Source organism: Bacillus rossius, chromosome 14, assembly GCF_032445375.1.
Source record: "Bacillus rossius redtenbacheri isolate Brsri chromosome 14, Brsri_v3, whole genome shotgun sequence".
NCBI lineage: Eukaryota > Metazoa > Arthropoda > Insecta > Phasmatodea > Bacillidae > Bacillus > Bacillus rossius.
In genome coordinates, this window is record NC_086341.1 from 48,172,551 (window position 1) to 48,194,546 (window position 21,996).

Sequence of the window (21,996 nt, forward strand, 5' to 3'; positions counted from 1 at the left end):
TAAATTAACGGAAAAATACGAAGTTGTTTTAAATTTTCTTATAAAGACATTTTTAAACGTTATTTCCTTTATCTGATCGTCTGCGTCGCAGCGGTGTAGGTATAATCTAAAATTACTACATTTGATAGCCCGCATTCTTTCGTGGCAAGTGTGTACTACGACACGTTAGTTCACGTCAGATTCAAGTGGCTTGCGTTCGTGTTAGAGTTTTGGTTTTTCTATTTAAAGTTGAAGAAAGGTTTTTTGTTTAAGGAATTATTTATATAGATTGTTTGGCGTGCTCTTGTATACTCCACCTTTTTTTAAATAAACGTACTTTCCATGAACGGATTTTGTTTTTATGAATGACTTTACCTAACAAAAAATTTTTTTCCCCGCATAATGTACGACAATTATACGAGAAAACACGGTATTTCCCTAATCTCTGGCCCTGACACGGCAAGGATGTATGTGGCCAGACCCTTAACAAGAGTACATTTACAGTCAGAAACATTGTAGGGCTGAGAGCTTGTTCACTGGGTATTTGATTCCACATTAGCACATGCGTGACCAGCAGATACATTTATCCAACTGTTAACTAAACCAACTTGCCAAACAAACAGTAACTAAAGTTGCACCTGCAGTAAAATTCATTTAACTTTACACCTGTGTTCTGCTAATTTTTCAGAGTTACAAACTGTGCTTAACAACATTGATGACAGTTCGAATTAATTGTTAATCTCTATGCGGATTCACTTTTCCAATTTAATGCAGTAGTCGGTAATAAAAATGATCAAGGCACAACTGCAAAATTCTTAAAAATATTAAAAACAAATTATTAGCATATATAGGTACTAATAGATTTTATTTGAAACAAACCAACATTTAAGATAAATACAAAAGCTAATGAAAATGAAGTAAGAAGGTAGGCATCATAAAACTATTGTGGAACAAGTCGTAATTCAGTTGTTCAGGCAAAGTAGCTGAAAAATGAGAGGCTTTTATTTACAAGCTTGGTACTGACAGAAGCAGGCAGACTTGAGAGAGTGCATCAAGTGGGTGTTGGCGCTCTGTGCCAGCATGGCCGCGCATCGCCAGCTCCGTGCTCACAGCTGGCCCGCACCGCCGCGCAGAGCCAACACTAGATGCAGCACCGAACCACCCTGGACCTTGTAGTCTTGAGCAGTCTTCTCATCGTTCCTGCAACAGGTCCCGCGATGACCAACATCGCTCGCAGCAGAACACGTTGCTTCGCAAACGAGACTCCGCACACTTTCCAACTACGGGAGATAACATTTATCTTATTAACTATAACGGCTGACTGCTGTTCTGTAAACGAAGGTAGGTTCTTTAAAATGAAATAGCAATGCATATTTTAACCACGGCCGACAACTATTGGTAAGCCAGACTACAGGACGATTAAATTCAATATTAAAACAAAGTCATTGGTGATCATATAATTTAAATATTATACCAATATATTGCTGCATTTACTGAACAGTACAACACCTACCATAATGATAATACCAATATTTAGAACAGAAAAAGTTACATGTTAACAGATATTCTGGTATAGGAAATTATTCAATCTTAAGCCTTGTCTCTACAAACTTGTACTGCCAACTACTAATCTCTGGCATTTAAAATCACAGAGAGATCGAAAAGCCGGGCAGGACTCGACTGCACACACAGAACAAAACTCAACCCAACTCAGAGAAAATTTTGTAAGCTGAATAAAACTTCTAAGTTGATTTTATAAAGACTTTTTACAAGTTTTCTTGTCAGTCAGGATCCCAGCTCTGTGTAATGTGGTGCTGTGGGAAAACAAATATCCTTATTATAAAACTGGGACTCTGTTGCCGCGGGGCTGACACGCTAGTGTGTACTTGAAGGGCGGTGCGTAGGATCATCATTTCATGTGTCTCAGGTCTGTACAATCTTAGCTGCAGAATAAAGTTTGTGTAAAATGCTGGAATATAGTGAAATAATTATTCTAAAGAAACATTGCAAGTTTATTATTAAGAGCTTTTGAACTACTTTTTAATTTTTGTATAAGCAAACTGAAACATTTTACAAATAAACAATGACAATATATTTAAAGTAGGGTTAGGATTCATACCCATACATAGATTCAAAAATCCATAAATGGAAATTAAAATACTTAGATAAAACCCAAAGTAGGCCCTGATAGAAGATAAAAGGTTTATAATTATTAAACATATATGGTGGATGGAAACAGATCAGTGATGTCAATTTCAAAACCCCTGCCCAGGGGAAAAAAGAAAATCCTTAAATAAAATCCATATGATAAAACAGACACCCTCTTACAATGATATTATTTAGTTATTTAATTTATAAGTTTGTAAAAGATATTTTGGAACGGGGTGTGTTCCAAAACCAGTGGCGGATCCGGAAGTTCGCTCGCAGGAGGCTAGGGGGGAGGGGGGGGAGGTTATTCACACTTAGCCTGCTTTTATGATACCATTGGAATTGTATTTCAGTGTTTTAGTTGCACATCAAAATAATCATTTTTTATGCTGCAAAAAAATTATTTCTACGGACTTTGTATCTGAAAATCTTAGGTTGTAGATACGTATATATATTGTTTGACTTGAAGTTGCGTCTTCTACCTTGAGGCACTTATGTTTCAGGAGGGTGGGCTTGTTAGTTCTGGCACGGCTCCGTCCTCATTGTTCTGTGCTCACATCTGCTTGACAGGGAATATCTGCATTGGTAGCTAGCTATTAAGAAACAGTAATCTGCTTGCCAAACAATATCAGCCTCTGTTGTTTTCACACTACACGTGACAACTAGCTATTAATAAACTGCTTCTTTTCACTGAATGCCACCCTACTTTGTTTCTTACTCTAGTGTGGGGGGGCTGAATTGTATCCCCTTGGAAAGGGTACCTTTCAGACTTATGGTGGCGGTAGTGTAGCTGGGTAGGAACTGGAAAGGTACCCTTTCCGATGTTTTAATGCAAATATGTACTGGAAAGGTATCCCCTCGGAAAGGGTACCTTACAGGATTTTCTGTACAATCACACAGCAAAAAATAAACTGGAAAGGTACCCTTTCCGATTTCTTAAAATGCATATTATTTTCTGCTTTAAAATCCTGAAAGTTATCCCCTTGGAAAGGTAACCTTTCCAGTTTGCGACATGTTTGTGCTCGGAATGGTTAGGTTAGGTTAGGTTAGGTTAGGTTAGGTTAGGTTAGGTTAGTTTAGGTTAGGTTAGGTTAGTTTAGGTTAAGTTAGATTAGGTTAGGTTAGGTTAGGTTAGGTAAGATTAGAGGGGATAACTTTCACGATTTTAAAGCAGAAAATAATATGAATTTTAAGAAATTGGAAAGGGTACCTTTCCAGTTTATTTTCTGCTGTGTCATTATACAGAAAATCCTGAAAGGTACCCTTTCCGAGGGGATACCTTTCCAGTGCATATTTGCATTAAAACTAAAACATTTTAAGAAATCGGAAAGGGTACCTTTCCAATTTATTTTCTGCTGTGTCATTGTACAGAAAATCCTGAAAGGTACCCTTTCCAAGGGGATACCTTTCCAGTGCATATTTGCATTAAAACTAAAACATTTTAAGAAATCGGAAAGGGTACCTTTCCAGTTTATTTTCTGCTGTCATTGTACAGAAAATCCTGAAAGGTACCCTTTCCAAGGGGATACAATTCTGTCGCCCCTCTAGTGTGATAGCTGGCTTTTAGGAGAAAGTACTTACATCAGGTTCCAGAGAACATAGGCCTCTGTTGTTTCCTACACTACATGTGATATTTTGCAATTAGGAGGAAGTACTCACATCTGCTTGCCAGAGAATATTAGCCTCTGTTGCTGCGGTGGGATTCCTTCCTTCTCCTCCACTCGTTCCTTGATGCGTTCCACTTTGTCAGTTGGCTCTATGTCGATTTCAATCTGAACACAATGAATTTAAATCATGACTAACCGTAACATTAAACATACAAAGCTACATGTAACAGTAGCTGATATAATCTTCCTGTAACATGCATAACCTGCTTCAGTCTAAATTTGAAGGGAAAAACAAATATTTCTTCTGTGATGTACACACTTAAATAGATATAAATTATTTCTGATGTTAAAGACCTCAAAAAAGAGGATAAGGAGAATATTTTTGGTGTTCAAAAGGCCCCTAGCAGGAAAGTTGAGGGGTTGTTTTGATTTCTACAATTCTATATGTCTTTTGGGGTGCTGAATCTGAATCTGTTTGCTAAGAAAATTCTGTGATGCAACATTAAAAAAAAAAGTTTAAAAATATATCATTTTTTGGCTGTTTTTTTTTGCTTGTAACTTGAAAAATATCAACTTTTCTTAAATAATCCCCCTATTATAAATGAAAGAACATAAAATTACATACAAACTTCACTCTTTAGAATTTTTTTCTCCAACAAATCATTCAGGCTCAAGCGCTAGTTGAAAATGGGTGTATTTAAGCCGTTTTCGCAAAAACCTACTTTTCCCACGCGAAAACACTAATTTATTTCTAAAGGTTGTTATTTTGTGAATTTCTTATAGTTTTAAGTTGAATACACTGTAGACTGTTTTCAACTGTTATGCCATATCCAGTACTAAAAAACAGCATTTTCAAAATTACATTGTATTTAAATTCTGTTTAAATATAACTCTATCTTGTAAATACTTTGTTCATTTTATTTATTCTCTTCCGGCCTACCCAAATGATTTTATAACTGCACCGTCTGGTTTAAAAGCCATCTTTCCTTCCATTTGACTCTAATACAGATGAGCAAGTCCAACTACGTCACCTTGTAAACTGCATTCCTAGTCTCGAGGCCCATGTATTGTTCACGAGGGGTCCTCCCCTCTACCCCCACCAAGAAAACACACCGGCCATCTTCTGACTTGAACAATGCAAGATGTGTCACCAACAGAGGGATTTTGTTACACGGGATCAAATGGCACCATGGCCAGACACATGCAGCAGTTATGTATCACATGTCAAGTCAAATAACAAATCAAATGCTGTTGTCATTTTTAATGGTCACCCTTACGAAGCTCGTGAAAGCACTAAGCGCATAGACTGACTGAGAAGAACACAAAGCAAACAATCTGCTGCAATATCATTTACACTGTTTCGCAGGAGGTCTCCCTGCAAACTCCAAAAACAAGAGTTGGTTGTTACTATGCTCGTAGAAAAATTTGACTGTCCAAAAACATTGATTCACAGCAAGCTGTGGAGGACACTGATGTCCTAATTATCACAACACCTGTTATGTTGGCCCCATCAAATGAATATGTGACACTGGTGAGGGAATATATAGACTTTTTGTGATGATTGGCCTGTATAACCCTAATATAGAGAATGTTTTTCTTTCTGAAACCAAGAAAAAGAAAGGAGTCTCAAACCCTGTACAATCCTCATCTTGCCGCTGACAGAACCCATCAGACCATATGTTGTTCCTGCACGCGACGAGTGGTTGTAACACCACTTCTGCTTTGTTTAATCAGACGAAACTGACATTTTTCAAAGACCTGCAGAAGAACGATTACTTTCCACCAGTCAATGATGCCTTCAAAGACCCTCATGCACACCAGGACGAGACTGTTGAAGCAGGAAACTTGTTTCTCATGGCTCTGCATGGGAAGAACGACTTGAGATACAGGCAATAAGTATCTTCATCGTACAGAAGTGAAACCAACATTACTTCACTCCCCCCACCAAAACTGCTGCACAAAAACATTAACTGAGAGTTTACTTTCAGGTGCAGCACTGGTTGTCTGGTCAAACCACACTCTACGAGCAACAAAGACACTTCAACGAGTGGTGGTAGGGAAAAAAAAAAAAAGTGGTTTCGTACCGGTACCAAACACTTTGAACCCTGCACCGGACTCGATACTCAGGCACATTTCTTGTAAATGTAAAAAAGGGTGACAACATAATTGTGGATGCAGCAAGGCAGGCCTCCGTTGCTCCCTGATCTGCACATTGTGTGAAGGGCTGTGAGAAGACGTCGAGCCCTGGAAGACATCATTGACATAGATGAAGAAGAGACAGAGAACAAACTGAAGAAATATGCTTACACGATGCGGAAGGTATGTCTAATCTCACAATCTATTTTATAATCATTCATTCTCCTTGAGATATGATCACAATTTGTTGTTTTCACACCACCTCTTTCATTTTCCCGATGAACAAGCCCAGATGCTGACTATAGAACCTGCTGCCTTCAAAGAACTTCATCCAGAACCCTCTAAATTACAACAGCTTATACAATTTTTGCTCATAGAATAATGTAATACATAGTCATGTGTAATATAAAACTATATAATAAATTTTCAAGATTTTTAGTTTATCCTCCCAACTTTTTGTAACTGAATTTGTACAATTTTGGACTTCATTAAATAACTTGAACATTATGTAATTTTTGGGGAAAAAATAAAAAAAACCTGTATGTTTACGTATACGATCTAAATAAGGTATGTACAGAGAAGTGGGGGAATTTTCTTTAACTGACAGATTTTAATAAATTAAAGTGTTGGAGTGGAAAAAGTGGGTTTTTGCGGAGACAGCCAAAATACGCCAATTTACAACTAGCGGTTGAGCCTGAACGGTTCATCAGAGAAAAATACCTAAAGAGTAAAGTTTGTAGGAAATTTTATGTACCATCATGTTGAATAGGGATATATTTTAGAAAAGTTGATAGTTTTCAAATTAAAGCAAAAAAAAAAAAAATGATCCCCCCCCCTCCATCTTTTATTGCATTTTTTTTCAATGTTGCGTCACAAAATTTTGTTAGCAAACCGCAAATTCAGGTTCAGCACCCCAAAAAAAACATATAGAATTGAAGAAATCAAAACTACCCCACAACTTTTCTGGTAAAAACACAATTTAACTGGATTATTAATTATTGTAGGATTGGGTTATTTTCTAGTTTATGTGCTTGATATTTGGTGTGAATTAGTTTAAATCACACTGTAGTACATAATGTTTAAGTTAAGTAAAATTATTTTTAGACTGTGATATTTCAATTCTAAAAAATTAAATTTTATTTACAAAGAAATATTTCTGTCATTGTGTAGGCCATAATCTAGTGATTAATAACTGATAGAAAACTTTTATGAATCGCAAAATACAATGAAATAAGGCTGAATTCATTAAATTTCATAATAACCATGACATTAAAACCGAAAGCCTTATTTGCAAAATAGTGAAGAAATTAGCTCATATTTAACTTTTAACTAAAGTTATTCACTTCTTTTAGTTATTTGCAATGGCCAGGTACCCATTCAGAAATATTCCAAAAACATTTACAGTGAATATTCCCTAGAATCTGGATCTTTTATTTTTGCTATCATTTGGTTAACATTTGTTTTGTTTTCACTGAATTGAAAATATTAAATACTACATTTTTGTGATTTAAGTTTTGATTAAAATTTCTGATTAATTTAATAATAGTAGTTGCACTTTGATGCTTTATAGTGTATTAAGTTGCATTTTGGTGTATTATAGTGTATCTGATATACTTTTTGTATTATTTCGGTTTTATCGCAATCTACCATATAATCTAGTCCCTAGCAATCTGTGATGATCACGGGATTGGGTTGGGAAAAAATACGGGGGTTAACAGCTGGTCAGACTGTCCAATGTTGTTTTTTGAAAGTTATTTAGAAAAAAAGCACTAACCTAAGTCAATACATGGCATGCAATCAAAAATTCACCACTTTCAGCAGTTTAAACTCCAAACTATTAACGGTGGCATAAAAAAATTTACAAGTACGATCACAAACAAGCACTTAATTCAGCATTAGAATCATAAACCAAATAACCAAAGTTATTATGTACTGAAGTGTTGCAAAACAGTATCAGAATGAATTATGTCCACAATTGTAAAATACTGACTATTTAACATGTTAACCATGTAATAAACAATTATATATTATTTTATTTATTTATTTATTTAAATTTGTTACATGCCCACAGACAGTCTTGGGACTTTAGAGGTGGGCACGACACAAAACAAGTACAACACAAAACAAGTAAAAACAAACACTATCACAATAAATAGAGACAGCACAGGATAAACACAAAACATGAAAACAGAAATGATATAAATACCAAAAGGACAAGATAACATGACACATTACTTAGCGAAATGTTAATTACATAATTATTAAACTATACACAAAATATATAAAAAAAAATGGATAATACAAAATATAACATGTGAGTAGAGGACAAGTTAAGAGGATAAATTTTTAAGTTTAGACAATTGATTATTATTGTGATTCCTAACTAATCTGTATATTATGTCATTAAAGTTATGTAGAGTACAATATGTTTGGTATAAACGAGAATTAAATTGTGGTATTTTTAACCCAGTGGTTTTGTTCGGACTTTGTGACTTATGTCCTTGTTGTGTGAAGTGTTACTTGCCCCTTTTGCGTGTCGTATAAACAGTTCGGCAAGATGGCGGGCCGCATACAGTCGTGTCGTTTGTTTTGTATTTGGCTATCGTTTCGTTGTCATATTTGTATTCACTAAATCAGACTTTTAATATATTTATGGTCCTCCGGAAGAAATTCGTTGAAATAAAGAACATTTGGTCCACACGGGCCGGATATTTACCAGTAATCGTGCGTGTATTTGTGTCGTGTCTCGTGACGCTCATCTATTGTGATAGCGTTTTTTTTTTGATCTCATGTTGTCGCAGTGTTGGTGAATACTTTATTTGTCAAACTTTCATTCCCTTTATTTCTGTTTTGTGCATCAAACGGCAAAATGAATGACAAGACAGAAGTGTTAAAGATTCGTCTCGAGCGTGGGGAAAACAGGTTATGTCGTGCCGATGCACTTGCCGATAAAGTGATGAGTGACGATACGCAACGTGAGTTGTTTATCGCAACGTGTCGTGATCTGTCACAATTGCGTACTTGTTTTGAAGACGATCACTTGTCTTTGGAGATGTTGCTCAAAGATGACCCGGATTTCAATAAAAAACAGCACAGTGATCGCCTAAATGCTTTCGACGACACGTATTATCGTGTTCAGGCAATATACATTGCCACATGCAACAAGAATAAATTGCATGACGGCACGAAAGCACCAACTTCGCACAACCCATCTCAAGTAACTCTTCCAGCTATAAAACTACCACATTTCTCAGGAAATCCAACAGAGTGGCTTAATTTTTCTAACCTCTTTACCACATTGGTGGTAAACAATGCTCACTTGAACGATATTGAAAGGTTATCATACCTTAAAACATCACTGTCACTAGAACCACTCTCTCTTATCCAATCCCTGCCATTGATCAATGAGAACTTCAAAGTAGCTTGGAATTTGATTGAACAGAGATACAAAAATCTCAGGCTTATTGTGTCACACCACATTGATGCAATTATGCAGGCATCTACAGTGTCTCTTGCTCATCCTGCTTCATTAAGTGTCTTGGTGTCAGTGTTAAATGAACATATGGCTGCATTGCGTACTATGAAACTAGCAGTAAATTCTTGGGACCCACTCTTGCTACATTTTTTGGAGAGGAAGCTAGATAACCATTTACGTCAACAATGGGAACTACATATTTCTGTGAGTGACACAGAAATGCCTACATTTGCTCAGTTTTTAGCCTTCCTTGAAAGTCATCGCCGGGCTTCGGAGGCAATGTCTGGAGCCTCCAGTAAGTCAGGGTATCGAGTAAGGCAGGCAAACTATAGCACTGTATCTCAGTCTCGCTCACAACACACTTCACTGTTTGTTGGAAACACATTTGATTCTGCTGTAAAGTGCAGTGTATGTGACAGTGACCACCCACTTTACAAATGTCCACAGTTTGTACAATGCAAGCCAGAAGACCGCTACCAGATTGTCAAGAGACTTAACCTTTGTTTAAACTGCCTGGGAGCATCTCATCAAATGAAACAATGTTGGTCAAAAACCAGCTGTCACTCATGCAAGAGTAGACATCACTCGCTTTTGCACTTCACTGAAGCCAACACGCATACACTTTTGAAAGAAGAAGCAACTTCATTTCAGCATTCTCCACCTGAATCTGCAGCAACAAAACCTACACCAGCTGTTGCATTGGCTACAGCTCAGAGACCTGGTCAATCAGAACCCAGAAACGTGTTATTATCCACTGCCTTGGTGGATGTACAGGACAGTGTCGGTGGTTACCAGAATTTTCGAGCAGTCTTAGACTCAGCCAGTCAGTCCAGCTTCATAACTGAACATTGTGCCCAGCTTTTGGGGTTGACTCGTCAGAAGGCGTTCTTACCAATTTATGGACTATCACAAGCTCCCTTACACACAGCAAAGGGATTAGTTAAATGCTGCATTAAACCAGTTGGCAAAACAAACCCACAACTGCCACTTGCTGCATATGTTGTACCGAAAATAACTGCAGATTTGCCCACATTTCCTGTACATTCTGACATGTGGGATCATGTACTTCATTTGAATTTGGCTGACCCGACATTTGCTACTTCAAGTTCTATTGATATTTTGATTGGAGCAGATTTGTTTCCATATATACTCACGGGGCACAAGCTAGTAAAAAATGTGGATTCACCGGTCGCATTGGATACAGTTTTTGGTTGGATTCTTATGGGTAAAGTGCCCAGTCCCATTGAACCAACCAACCATAGTGTCACTCTCTTCGTATCGACTATGTGCCCTCCGCCATCTCTAGAAACTGTGGTTGAAAGGTTTTGGGAAATAGAGGACTTCCCCACTTGTGCACATCTATCGCCAGAAGATGAAGCCTGTGAGGCTTTCTTTAAAACCACTCACCATCGAGAACCTTCTGGACGTTACGTGGTTTCCCTTCCATTCCATTCACCTAAACCAATACTTGGAGACTCAAGAGCACACGCTGTTCGCTGTCTAGAGGCCTTGGAGCGCCGTCTGGTCAAGCAACCTGGACTGCGTACCGAGTACCAGGCCTTCATGGAGGACTACTTGCAGAGTGGTCACATGGATGTCATTGCCAACCCATTGCATGATGTTGAGTCAGCCTATTATCTTCCTCATCATGGAGTTATCAAGGCAGAAAGCACCACCACCAAGCTGCGCGTTGTCTTCAATGCTTCTGCTAAGACCCAGCGAGACGTGAGTCTAAATGACATGCTGATGACCGGACCCAAATTACAGACAGATGTTCGAGAAATTCTGCTTCGGGTTCGTGTACACAAAGTTGTATTCACTGCAGACATCAAACAAATGTATCGGCAAATAATGGTGGACAAGGAGCATCAAGACTACCAGCGAATTGTGTGGCGTTGTTCTCCAACCGATCCTATAGTGGACTATCGTTTGCAGACTGTTACTTACGGAGTTTCATCTGCCCCTTATCTAGCAATTCGCACCTTGCATCAGCTGGCCCAAGATGAGCAATGTAACTTCCCTCAAGCAGCTCATGTTTTGAAGTCTGATTTCTATGTGGATGATGTTGTCACAGGGGCCAATAGTGTTGAAGAAGCCATTGCTCTTCAAAAGGAACTTATTGCTTTGTTGGCAGCTGGTGGCTTCCATCTCAGGAAGTTTGCCAGCACTCATAGTGAAGTGCTTGAATGGCTGTCCTCAGACCAGCTACAATCCCCAGCATCTATGTCTTTTGACAAAGAACAGCCAGCTGTGGTGAAAGTTCTTGGTGTACAGTGGAACCCTAGCTCAGACTGTTTTTCTTATCAGATGACTCCATTAAACAGCTCAAGCACCAAGAGGGCAATTCTTTCAAATATCGCCAGGATCTTTGATCCCCTTGGATGGCTGACGCCCATCCTCTTGTATGCCAAGTCTCTTGTACAGCTGTTGTGGCTCACTGGAGCAGGATGGGATGAACAGCTTCCTCCAGAGGTCTTATGTAGGTGGTGTGATTTTAAGTCTGAACTGTCTTTGTTGTCACAACTTCGACTGCCTCGGTGTGTATCAGGCTCAGTAAACGCTGTTCATGAACTGCATGGGTTTTGCGACAGTTCAGAGGTTGGCTATGCGTGTGTCATCTATCTCAGATCAATGTTTTCAGATGGTGGAATCAAGGTCTCACTATTGATGGCAAAATCAAGAGTAGCACCAGTGAAAAGGATCTCTTTGCCTCGCCTTGAGTTGTGTGCAGCTGTGATGTTAGCCAAGCTAATCAGTTTTGTGACCAATGTATACAAGGGGGTGCTGGACATCATGCAAGTGTATGCATGGTCAGACTCAACAGTTGTTCTTCATTGGATTGCATCATCACCCCACCGATGGAAAACATTTGTGGCAAATCGTGTCAGCATCATACAGGACTTAACTGATAAGGAATTCTGGAGACATGTTCGCACTGAAAACAACCCAGCAGATTGTGCATCCCGTGGCTTGTTGCCCTCACAACTTATTGATCATCCTCTGTGGTGGTCTGGAGCCCCATGGCTTAGACAGCCTCACAGCCAGTGGCCAAACGATACCCTGGGTAGTGTGGTAATTGATGATGCCATTGCATGTGAAGAAAAACTTACAGCAATAAGTTGTGTGACAGAGGTATCCCTAGAATTTGTTGCCAGATTCTCTTCCTTCAGCAAGCTGCAGCGTGTTGTTGCTTATTGCCTTCGGTTTGCAGACAACTGTCGTCAACCTAAGGAAAGGCGTTCTCTGGGACCGTTGACAACTACGGAACTGCAAAGGGGCTTGGAAGTTTGCATCAGACATGCCCAACAATGCTTTGCAGCTGATAAGGTTAACTTGGACAAGGGGCAGTGCAGTTCTCATCAAATTCGGCGCTTGTGCCCCTTCGTGGATAATGTGGGTATCATCCGTGTAGGAGGGAGGTTAAGTCAGGCATCCCTTCCCTATTCTGTTCAACACCCTATATTGTTGCCCAAAGATCACCCATTCACGTTAATGGTAATCAATCATTTTCATTGTTTACATTTGCACCCTGGTCCTCGAACTTTGCAAGCCATCCTGAGCCAACGATACTGGATTCTTTGTGCACGCTCTGTCATCAAAAGGGTTTTACGTGGGTGTATTAAGTGCTTCCGCACTAAACCCTCTCCATTCACTCCAACCATGGGAGAACTTCCATCTCCTAGAGTCCAACAAGTGACTGCTTTTCACCATACTGGTGTGGACTATGGTGGGCCCTTTCAGGTTACCACGACTCGCACTCGTGGTTGCAAGTCCACAAAAGCATACTTATGCTTGTTTGTTTGTCTTGCCACCAAAGCCCTACATTTGGAATTGGTTTCTGATCTCTCAACCAGTTTGTTCTTGGCAGCATTTTCTCGCTTCATCTCTCGAAGGGGAAGGCCAGCCCACGTTTACAGTGATTGTGGAACTAATTTTGTTGGAGCTCATAGAGAACTCAAAGAACTCTACCAGTTGGTAAGACAGACAACCCATAACACTGAAGTGAGCAATAAGCTGAGTGAGGAAGGAATTGCATGGCATTTCAACCCCCCAGCAGCACCGCACTTTGGCGGGTTATGGGAGGCTGGCATGAAGTCTGTTAAAAGCCACTTAACTAAAGTCATTGGCTTACAGATCCTTTCTTATGAAGAGCTCTCGACCATCCTGATTCGCATCGAAGGGGTCTTAAACTCTCGTCCTCTTTGTGAGATCAGCTCAGACCCGTCAGAACTTGATGTCCTAACACCTGCTCATTTTTTGATTCTACAGCCCATAACATCATTACCCGAACCTGACATCACCCACCTCAACATTAACCGATTAAATCGCTGGCAGCTGGTCCAACGTATAATTCAAGATTTCTGGAAACGCTGGAGAAAGGAATATTTGTACTCACTCCAGCAGAGAAGCAAATGGACACAGCCAGGTGGTCAGCCCAAGATTGGAGATTTGGTCGTGATCAAAGATGAGCACACCCCTCCACTCAAATGGGGTCTCGCTCGAATTGAAGCTCTTCACCCAGGACCAGACCGAATTCCCCGGGTGGCTACTATCCGGACTGCTACAAGTGTCTTGCAACGTCCGGTGATTAAGCTGTGCCCTTTGCCAGTGGACAATGGTTATGATCTAGGACAGAATTCAACAAGATCATGTAATCTGTAACAAATTGCTTTCTTTTCCTTGCTGTATATACCTTTGTGTTTGTTACCTGGAGCTAACAACGGGGGCGGAATGTTCGGACTTTGTGACTTATGTCCTTGTTGTGTGAAGTGTTACTTGCCCCTTTTGCGTGTCGTATAAACAGTTCGGCAAGATGGCGGGCCGCATACAGTCGTGTCGTTTGTTTTGTATTTGGCTATCGTTTCGTTGTCATATTTGTATTCACTAAATCAGACTTTTAATATATTTATGGTCCTCCGGAAGAAATTCGTTGAAATAAAGAACAGGTTTCCAGGAGATAAGTACAGTTAATTTTAGCGTTAAAACAATTTTCAACAAACAGAGAATCTAAATATACTCTACGTGCACCAAGAGGAGTTAAAGTAGGTGAAGGAAGGTTTTTTAAGTTTATTAAATTAATTAATTTTGTTTGTATACTTTCTAGTTTATTTGCATCGGCCGACTTTATGTCATTCCAGATTACTGAACAATATTCTAATTTGGACCTTATTAAGGCAAAATACAGGGAGAGAATTGAGTCCGAATTGGTAGCATAAAAAGTAATAAATTTGATCATAGCAAGGGTTTTGCGGGAAGACATGCATAAATAGTTTACATGATTATGGAAAAATAATTTAGAATCTAAAATAACACCAAGATCCTTAATTGTTGAACATTTCGTGATTACAGAGTTTTCTAAAATATAATCAAAATTAAGTGGTTGATATTTCCTTGTAAAGGATATAACAAATGTTTTGTGTTTATTTAGTGTAACCAGATTAAATTTACACCAATTGTTTACTTGGGAAATGTCATTTTGTAATAAAATACAGTCATTCTGTGTTATTATATTCCTAAATATTTTTAGATCATCGGCAAAAAGTACTCCTGTAGAATGGTTGAGAATTTGAGGTAGGTCGTTTATATATAAATTAAAAAGAAGAGGCGATAATGTGCCTCCTTGAGGGACACCAGAAGAGATACTAAACAGGGAAAAATTGTGGTTATTAATTGTAACATAAAAACTTCTATTAGTTAAGTCATTAGAAAACCAGTTTGTAAAATTTTGAGTTAAACCAAAGTTAAATAATTTTTTAAGAAGTATAGAATGGTTCACAGTGTCAAAGGCCTTGGCTAAATCAAAATAACAGGCATCCACTTGCCCTCTGTTGGTAACCTCTCTGTGTATAGGATTTAAAAAAGTAAGCAAGTTAGTGGTAGTCGATAAACCTTTCCTAAAACCATGCTGACTGTTCGATAAACTGTTCTTAAGCTGGAAATTTAAAAATCTAAAAATTATTTTTTCAAATATTTTAGAAAAACCATTGAGTAGAGAAATAGGCCTATAATTGTTAACATTCTGTTTAGAGCCTTTTTTGTGGATAGGTATCACCTTAGCAGTTTTCCATTTCTCCGGGAAAACAGAGGATTGTAAACTAAAATTAAAAATATGCAGCAAAAGAGGGACTAATAATTCAGAACAGCCTTTTATAATGAAATTAGGTATGCCATCAGGACCAGTAGATTTGGATGATTTCAACGATTTTATGCCCCATAATACTAAACATTCTGAGATTGTGGGCACAGGAATAGATACTAAATGTATATTGTTTGTCACAGGTTGTTGGATACATGTAGAAGGTTCGTAGACACTGGAAAAATATTTAGCGTATCCATTGGCTAGTTCAGCGGGATCATTCGTGATAGTTCCATTAATTTTTAGAGAATGCTGTTCATAAAAACCATCTTTCATTAGTTTGACATATCGCCAAAATTTTTTAGGGTTAGTTTTAATATAATTATTGGTATTTCGAGTCCATTGAATTTTGTCTCTTTTTATTAAATATTTCACTAATTTACGATAATAAGAGAAAAGTGAATAGTAATACGTGTTGTTGTTTCTTTTATAAAGCTTATGGAAATGCTTCTTTGACTTTAATGCTTGAATTAACTCACTGGTAAACCAAATTGGAAATTTAGATGATTTTTTGTTTGTCATTGGAATAAAGATATTCATATTTTCAACTACGCAATTGGTTAGTTGGTCAACAAGTTCATTTACATCCATAGAATTATAAAAATCTGACCAGTCATGATTTTTGATGGAATTGAAAAGACCGAGAAAATCACCTTTTTTATAGTTTCTAAACGTTGATGTAATGTTGGAACTGTTTTTGAAGGACTCAATCTTGATGTTGATGTTTAATGCAGGATGATAAATATCTTCTTTGATAAGAACATCATAAGCCTTTGTCACTGAACACAGCTGTAGATTGGTTAAACACAAGTCTAAAAGATTTATATGAGTTTGAATATTGTTGCACTGTTTTAGACTATGTACAGATATAAAGTTAAGTAAATGGCGCACCTTAGTGTTAATGTTCATAGTCGCCTGATGGAAAGGGTTAAGATTAAGATTATTCCAATCTATACCCGGTACATTGAAATCACCGAGTATCAAAATGTCATCTTGAAATGAGGAGAGTTTATCTTCTAAAAATTCAAAATATATGCGGACAAACTCTGCCGTTAAATCTGGAGGTAAATAGATATTTCCAATAATTAAAGATTTGCTAGAAGATGATTTTATTTTAAACCAAACTGCTTCAACACCAGGAAAGTCAAAAACAACGTACAGTTGAACAGAAATAAATTTCGACTTCTTAACAGCAGATAAAACACCACCGCCTCTTGATTTATTGGTTTGTTCAGCATTTCTGTCATTTCTAAAGACATGGTATTGGTCTGTGAAATAGTGTGACGTAATGCTATTTGCATTAAGCCAAGTCTCAGTTAGGCAAATAACATCGTCGCACCTGTGTTTCCGTACCATGTGCGTCTCTGCCTGAGGACGGGAGCAGATAGCAGTTCCCGAAACGTCGCTTGTTTCTGTTTAGGTAAAACTATTGTATTTGTTTGTTTTTTCGTTTTGTCATGTTTTTTGTCTCGCTTCAACTGTTGTGCTGAATTATTTTGGGTTTCAATATTTTTGTGTTGTCATCATTTGTGGGGATTTTTTCGTACTCTTAGTACATTTTTCTTTGTTTTTTCTTTGTTTGCTGACCATATTCCTGTTTCGGAATATTTTGTGGTGTTCATATCCTTGTTGACAACAGCAATTGTTTGCTTAATTTTGTGTGTTTTTTGTATCTTTTTTTGAGTATTTTTATTTCTATTTATTTATTTTATTTATTAGTTTTTCTTCAACAGAAAAAGTTCTTAGCAATGGCGTATGTCCAAAAACTTACATCAAGTTAAATAACATCGAAATGTGAGCTAACAATATTATCATAGAACTCAACAGACTTAGTCCTTAATCTTCTGACATTCTGATAGTAGATATCAAACTCCTTAATGTTTGACGTTAGGACGTGAGATTAAAGTGCTCCTCCGGACACCAAGGATGCTGACGCACATGCATTGGTTGATGCACGGCTAGGAGTGGGCCGTGGCTGAACGTTCGGGTCATCGTTAATTGTATCGTTATTTAGAATCTGTTCCTGGTGTAGTTTGCCGTAAAAGGGGCTTATCATACAGCCACTAGGCCAAAAAACAATGTTGTTTATCCTGTTGAAATCATTTTCAAGTACTGAAACATGGAATGATGCATAAGAATTATATTTGGTTCTCAGTTTCGTCACCTTGATTTGCGATAAATTTAATTCATTTGAGATATAGTCAATGATTTCTTTTTCCTGTACTTGAGGATCAAACCTGGTAACAAAAAGAGCCTTTGTTTTTAAGTAAGGTGGTTTTGAAATAGTTTTCAAAGATGTTGTGTTCCTGATGCCCACTTTCATTTGAGATTTTTTCTTTTCAGGTTCACGTTTCAATTCGTTGGTTGCAGTAATTCTTTTACTGGGTGCACGTTGCACCAGTGTAAAGTTGTCATTGTCAGCATGCTGCGTCATGCGGACTGAGCTCTTGACAGCGCGCGAGTAACGCTGAGTAGAAAGTAGGTCATCTGCAGGTGTGATGTCACTGGAACCAGCAATGGACACGAACGCATCGGTAGCCTTGTTACTAGCAGGATTCGATAGTACCTGATTGTATGAAATACCCTGATTATTTTTTACGTTTAGACTTTGCCGAAGATGAATCAGTTCTTGCTTAATTTCATGGGTTTCATTCCGTGCGTCAAGAAGAAGTGTTTTTATCACTTGATTTTCACTACTCAGCTCATCTACTTTAACACAAACGGACTTTATCAATTTGAATAGTTCTTCCATGTTCATAACTTCAAGCTTTGTATTATCTGGCTTCAGGACTGCTGACGGTGGATGCTGATCCAGACATCCAGAAGTAAACGAAGGCCGATTTTTGGTCGGAGATCTTATCATGTTCATGTGGTCAGCAGGAATTAAATCGGTAGCTGAAGCATCACTGAAAGATAATCCAAACCCCGGGAATTCGGGTTGATCTAGGAAAGACGACTCAATATTGATAACACATTTACATACACAACTATAGAATGATTATTACGAGCATAAACACGGAGCGCGCGCACAAACACGACCGGTCTGCGTGAACACACGGCCGCAACTGAACACACGGCCGCAACTGACACACGGCCGCAACTTAGTTTTGTACTGGAAGAAATGAATAAACAAAATAGTCTAATACCTTGCACAATAGCAACAAAAAACACGGGAACCTTTTTAAAATATGACCACGTCAGTTGAAACGGTGTTACGACTGACGACACTGCAGTAGAGGCAGCGAGACACACCACACAGAGTAGGACAGGGCAAGGCGAGACGAGTGGAGACAAACAGAGAGAGAGAAGCACTCACTCTGGTGAGGACAGGACGCAAGTGGAACGGGCGTGAGGGGAAAGTACTGGAGGAGAGGTGGAGAAAGATAAAAGGAATAGAAGAGCGAAGTAAAGGTAAGGGACAACGGTGAAAACCACATGCTGGTTTATGTTTTTCATTTAATATAATCACATCAATGATAATTTAAGAAACTTATGGGTACAATGTTGAGAAATGGTAATTGGAATCCATCGCCTTATCATGTAAGTTCTGTTCACAACGTAAAGACTGTGTCAGTCCACAGTGCTCAAGAGGCGATACTGTGCTAGAAACACCAGCAAGCGTCGCACTCATCAGTCAGCCTCACTGACACGCGGGCCCCGTGACGTAAAGCCACGAGAGAGAAGTTGGATGGACTTCATCTCGTTACATCGCCCAGCCATCACTACACAGTGCGGCGCCCGACTCAGTTACCTGGGACGTGTCTACTTAGAGAAAGTATGAGAAGCAGTAGTTACCTCTTTGCCGGTCAACGTCTGCGGGACATGAAAACAAAACAAACAATGTTATTAGAAGGGCAAATGTGCAACCAATCAAAATATCTACAAATATAACTGCATTTGATGAATTTCTAAAGTAGAAAATTTTCAGCAAATTTTTTTTTATTAAAATTCCAAAAATGGGGTATTTCAACACAACAAATATTTCCCTATTTACCCTGAAAATAATGTTTGAAAATTTTTAAGGCATTCTAAAAAAAAATGTTCATAGATGAAGTGATGTTTTCACATCAGTATACTATTACAACAATGTTTGAAATTTGTGTGTAATCTGTTTAGGATTTACATTTTTTTATTTTTTTTAGTTCTACTTTTGTGGTGTTTATTTTGAGACATGAGACAAAGTTTGTTATATTTAAATTATTTGTAAAACTTTATAAATCGATTGGTGTTTATTTGTCACTTTATTATTCCTGCCATGTTAACTAGGTGAGTGTTATCTGTTTTGGTATTACTCGTGCCAAGTGTGGTATTTTATTAGTAATGAAAATAGTCTCAATAGGGATCAAGTAATATTAATAATTAATACAGTAATGTAAATTTATGCTGTGTTTTAACATCATGGCCATGACTGTTGTCCACAAGAGTCTGCCCTGCTTCTCTTCAAAGCTTTAATTTTTTTTTTTGTAAAATACTTTGTTTTATTGTTTTATGGTAATTTTCTAGAGTAGGTATGCTTGTAAAAAAAATTAAAATTCTTAAAATGGTATGCGTTTCTCTCTTCTATTTGATAACTACTCAACAGTGAAGATCCCCAATTGTAATAGAATGTTAGATTTATTTCCTGGGTCACTAGAATCACTGCAGTCGGGTGTCTCCATCGCTCACCACGTTAGAAGGGCTGTTTCCTATATTGTCCGACTAGACTGTCTTCAAAGACAGAAATTATTTAATCTTATTTATTACAGCCTGAGCCAAGACTGTTTTCCACCCTAGTTAGTTTTCCATTACAAGTGAATATAGAACAAGAATATTAGCTTGAAATGAAATAACAATTAGAATGGAAAACTATTCTTGGCCCCAGCTATAACGTACTGACATTAAATATCCCTGTCTTTTTGACTGATCGATTCACTTGCGATGGCTTCCGCCCAGTGGCACGGTCTCCCCTCCTACTCGCCCAATTTCTGAAGTGTCTTTCTCAAGTCTTTTCCTCTTCTCACATCCAGTATCTTTCCCTCAATCCCATTCCACTCCCTCCCCGTCTCACCTTTTGCCCCTTACCTCCTCCACATACCCATTGCCCATCTAGCCACTTCCCGTTGTGCCTCGGGTACACTGTATTGCTAAGGATCTGTGGAGCACAACAGCAGTAGTATCATGTAAACAGTAGGGTGGCGTAAACCATTGCCATGGGCAATCTCTAAGGTGAAAACAGTCTCGGCAATGCTATTAAAACACAAAACAAATTTATTTCACTATATTTACATTTCACGTAATATTTAAACTATATAAATTATTTACACCAGCCTTTAATCCTAAAATACATTGAACATTTCCTTGGACTTGAGCGTGCCGGCGGCCGTGTTACAAAACAGGCTAACATATGAAGTTCTAGAAAATATCTAAATGTGCCTCGACACAAACATTAGAAATAAAGCAAGGAATGGAATAAACAATTTTCATTTTTCTCCTCCCCACCCCCCCAAAAAAAAAACCTCATGTTACAATGACGCCCCTTACACTAACCAATTACGTTTTTATTATTAATAAATTACCACACTTGACACTAGTAGTACCGAAACAGATACACATGCATATTACATGGCAGTAATTACGCAGGTACTGGCGTTAATACTCCTCTTCATATAAGCGTCATGCACATAACTGTATAGTAATAAACTTGGTCTCGTGCCTCAAAATAACACCACGAAAGTAATTAAAACGAAATATATATATATTTTTAGGGTCTGTGTTTGTTATCTCAGAAGCCAGACTGTATGATATAATACGACATTATTCACCTTTACTTTTATTAACATGGTCCACTTTTACAAAATAACTTGAGAAGTATTTGAAAGTACACTCTTCTTTTTATTTCAATACACACAAACCTAAACAATTTACAGACGCCAAACCGTAACATTTCCAGTTTTGCCAACAGAAAGGACTAAAAAAACCTGTCACCCTCAAAAAAATTGATTATCATCAAAATCATGGTTTGATAGGGAACATCAACATAGAGTATCGCTTCGTACAGATTATAATTATAATTATAAGGATTATTCGCAAGTGTTACCTAATTTTAGATATCATTAAATATATACAAGCCATTAAAATATTATTTAGAAAAAACTGAATGTTTAATCTGTTCGTGGTATTTTGGTGGTGTTCACACTATTAGGAAAGTTGTGTAATTTGAAAGTTGTAGTAATTTAAAGGAATGTCAGAAACATAAATAATATTAATACTAAATTTTTCTCAGATTATAAAATTAAGATCCTGAGCTTATTTGAGAGGTAAAAAACTACGAAAAGTACAACACAAAATAATAGGACAGTCGTTGCTTTTTTTTAAGTGGCTTTTTTAAGTGGCTTTTTTAAGTGGCTTTTTTAAGTGGCATGGTTACAAAAAAAAATAATCTCTGCTAGGTGAATGATTAAATGAACCAAATTTAAAAAAAAATGGTACGTGGAAAAAAAAGTAGATATATTAGACCACAGAATTACTATCCACAA

At 37.8% G+C, this 21,996-nt stretch overlaps 1 protein-coding gene across 1 annotated transcript; it reads right to left on the reverse strand.

The window, feature by feature from the left end:
• Window positions 1–959: 959 nt before the first annotated feature.
• LOC134538901 (NEDD8) lies at window positions 960–21,478 on the reverse strand. Its single transcript, XM_063380511.1, has 4 exons — window positions 21,283–21,478; window positions 19,277–19,294; window positions 3,787–3,899; window positions 960–1,179 (listed from the first exon to the last, which is right to left on the reverse strand). The coding sequence occupies exons 1-4, from the start codon at window positions 21,298–21,300 to the stop codon at window positions 1,086–1,088; spliced, it is 243 nt and encodes an 80-aa protein (XP_063236581.1). The 5' UTR covers window positions 21,301–21,478; the 3' UTR covers window positions 960–1,085.
• Between the last annotated feature and the right edge of the window lie 518 nt (window positions 21,479–21,996).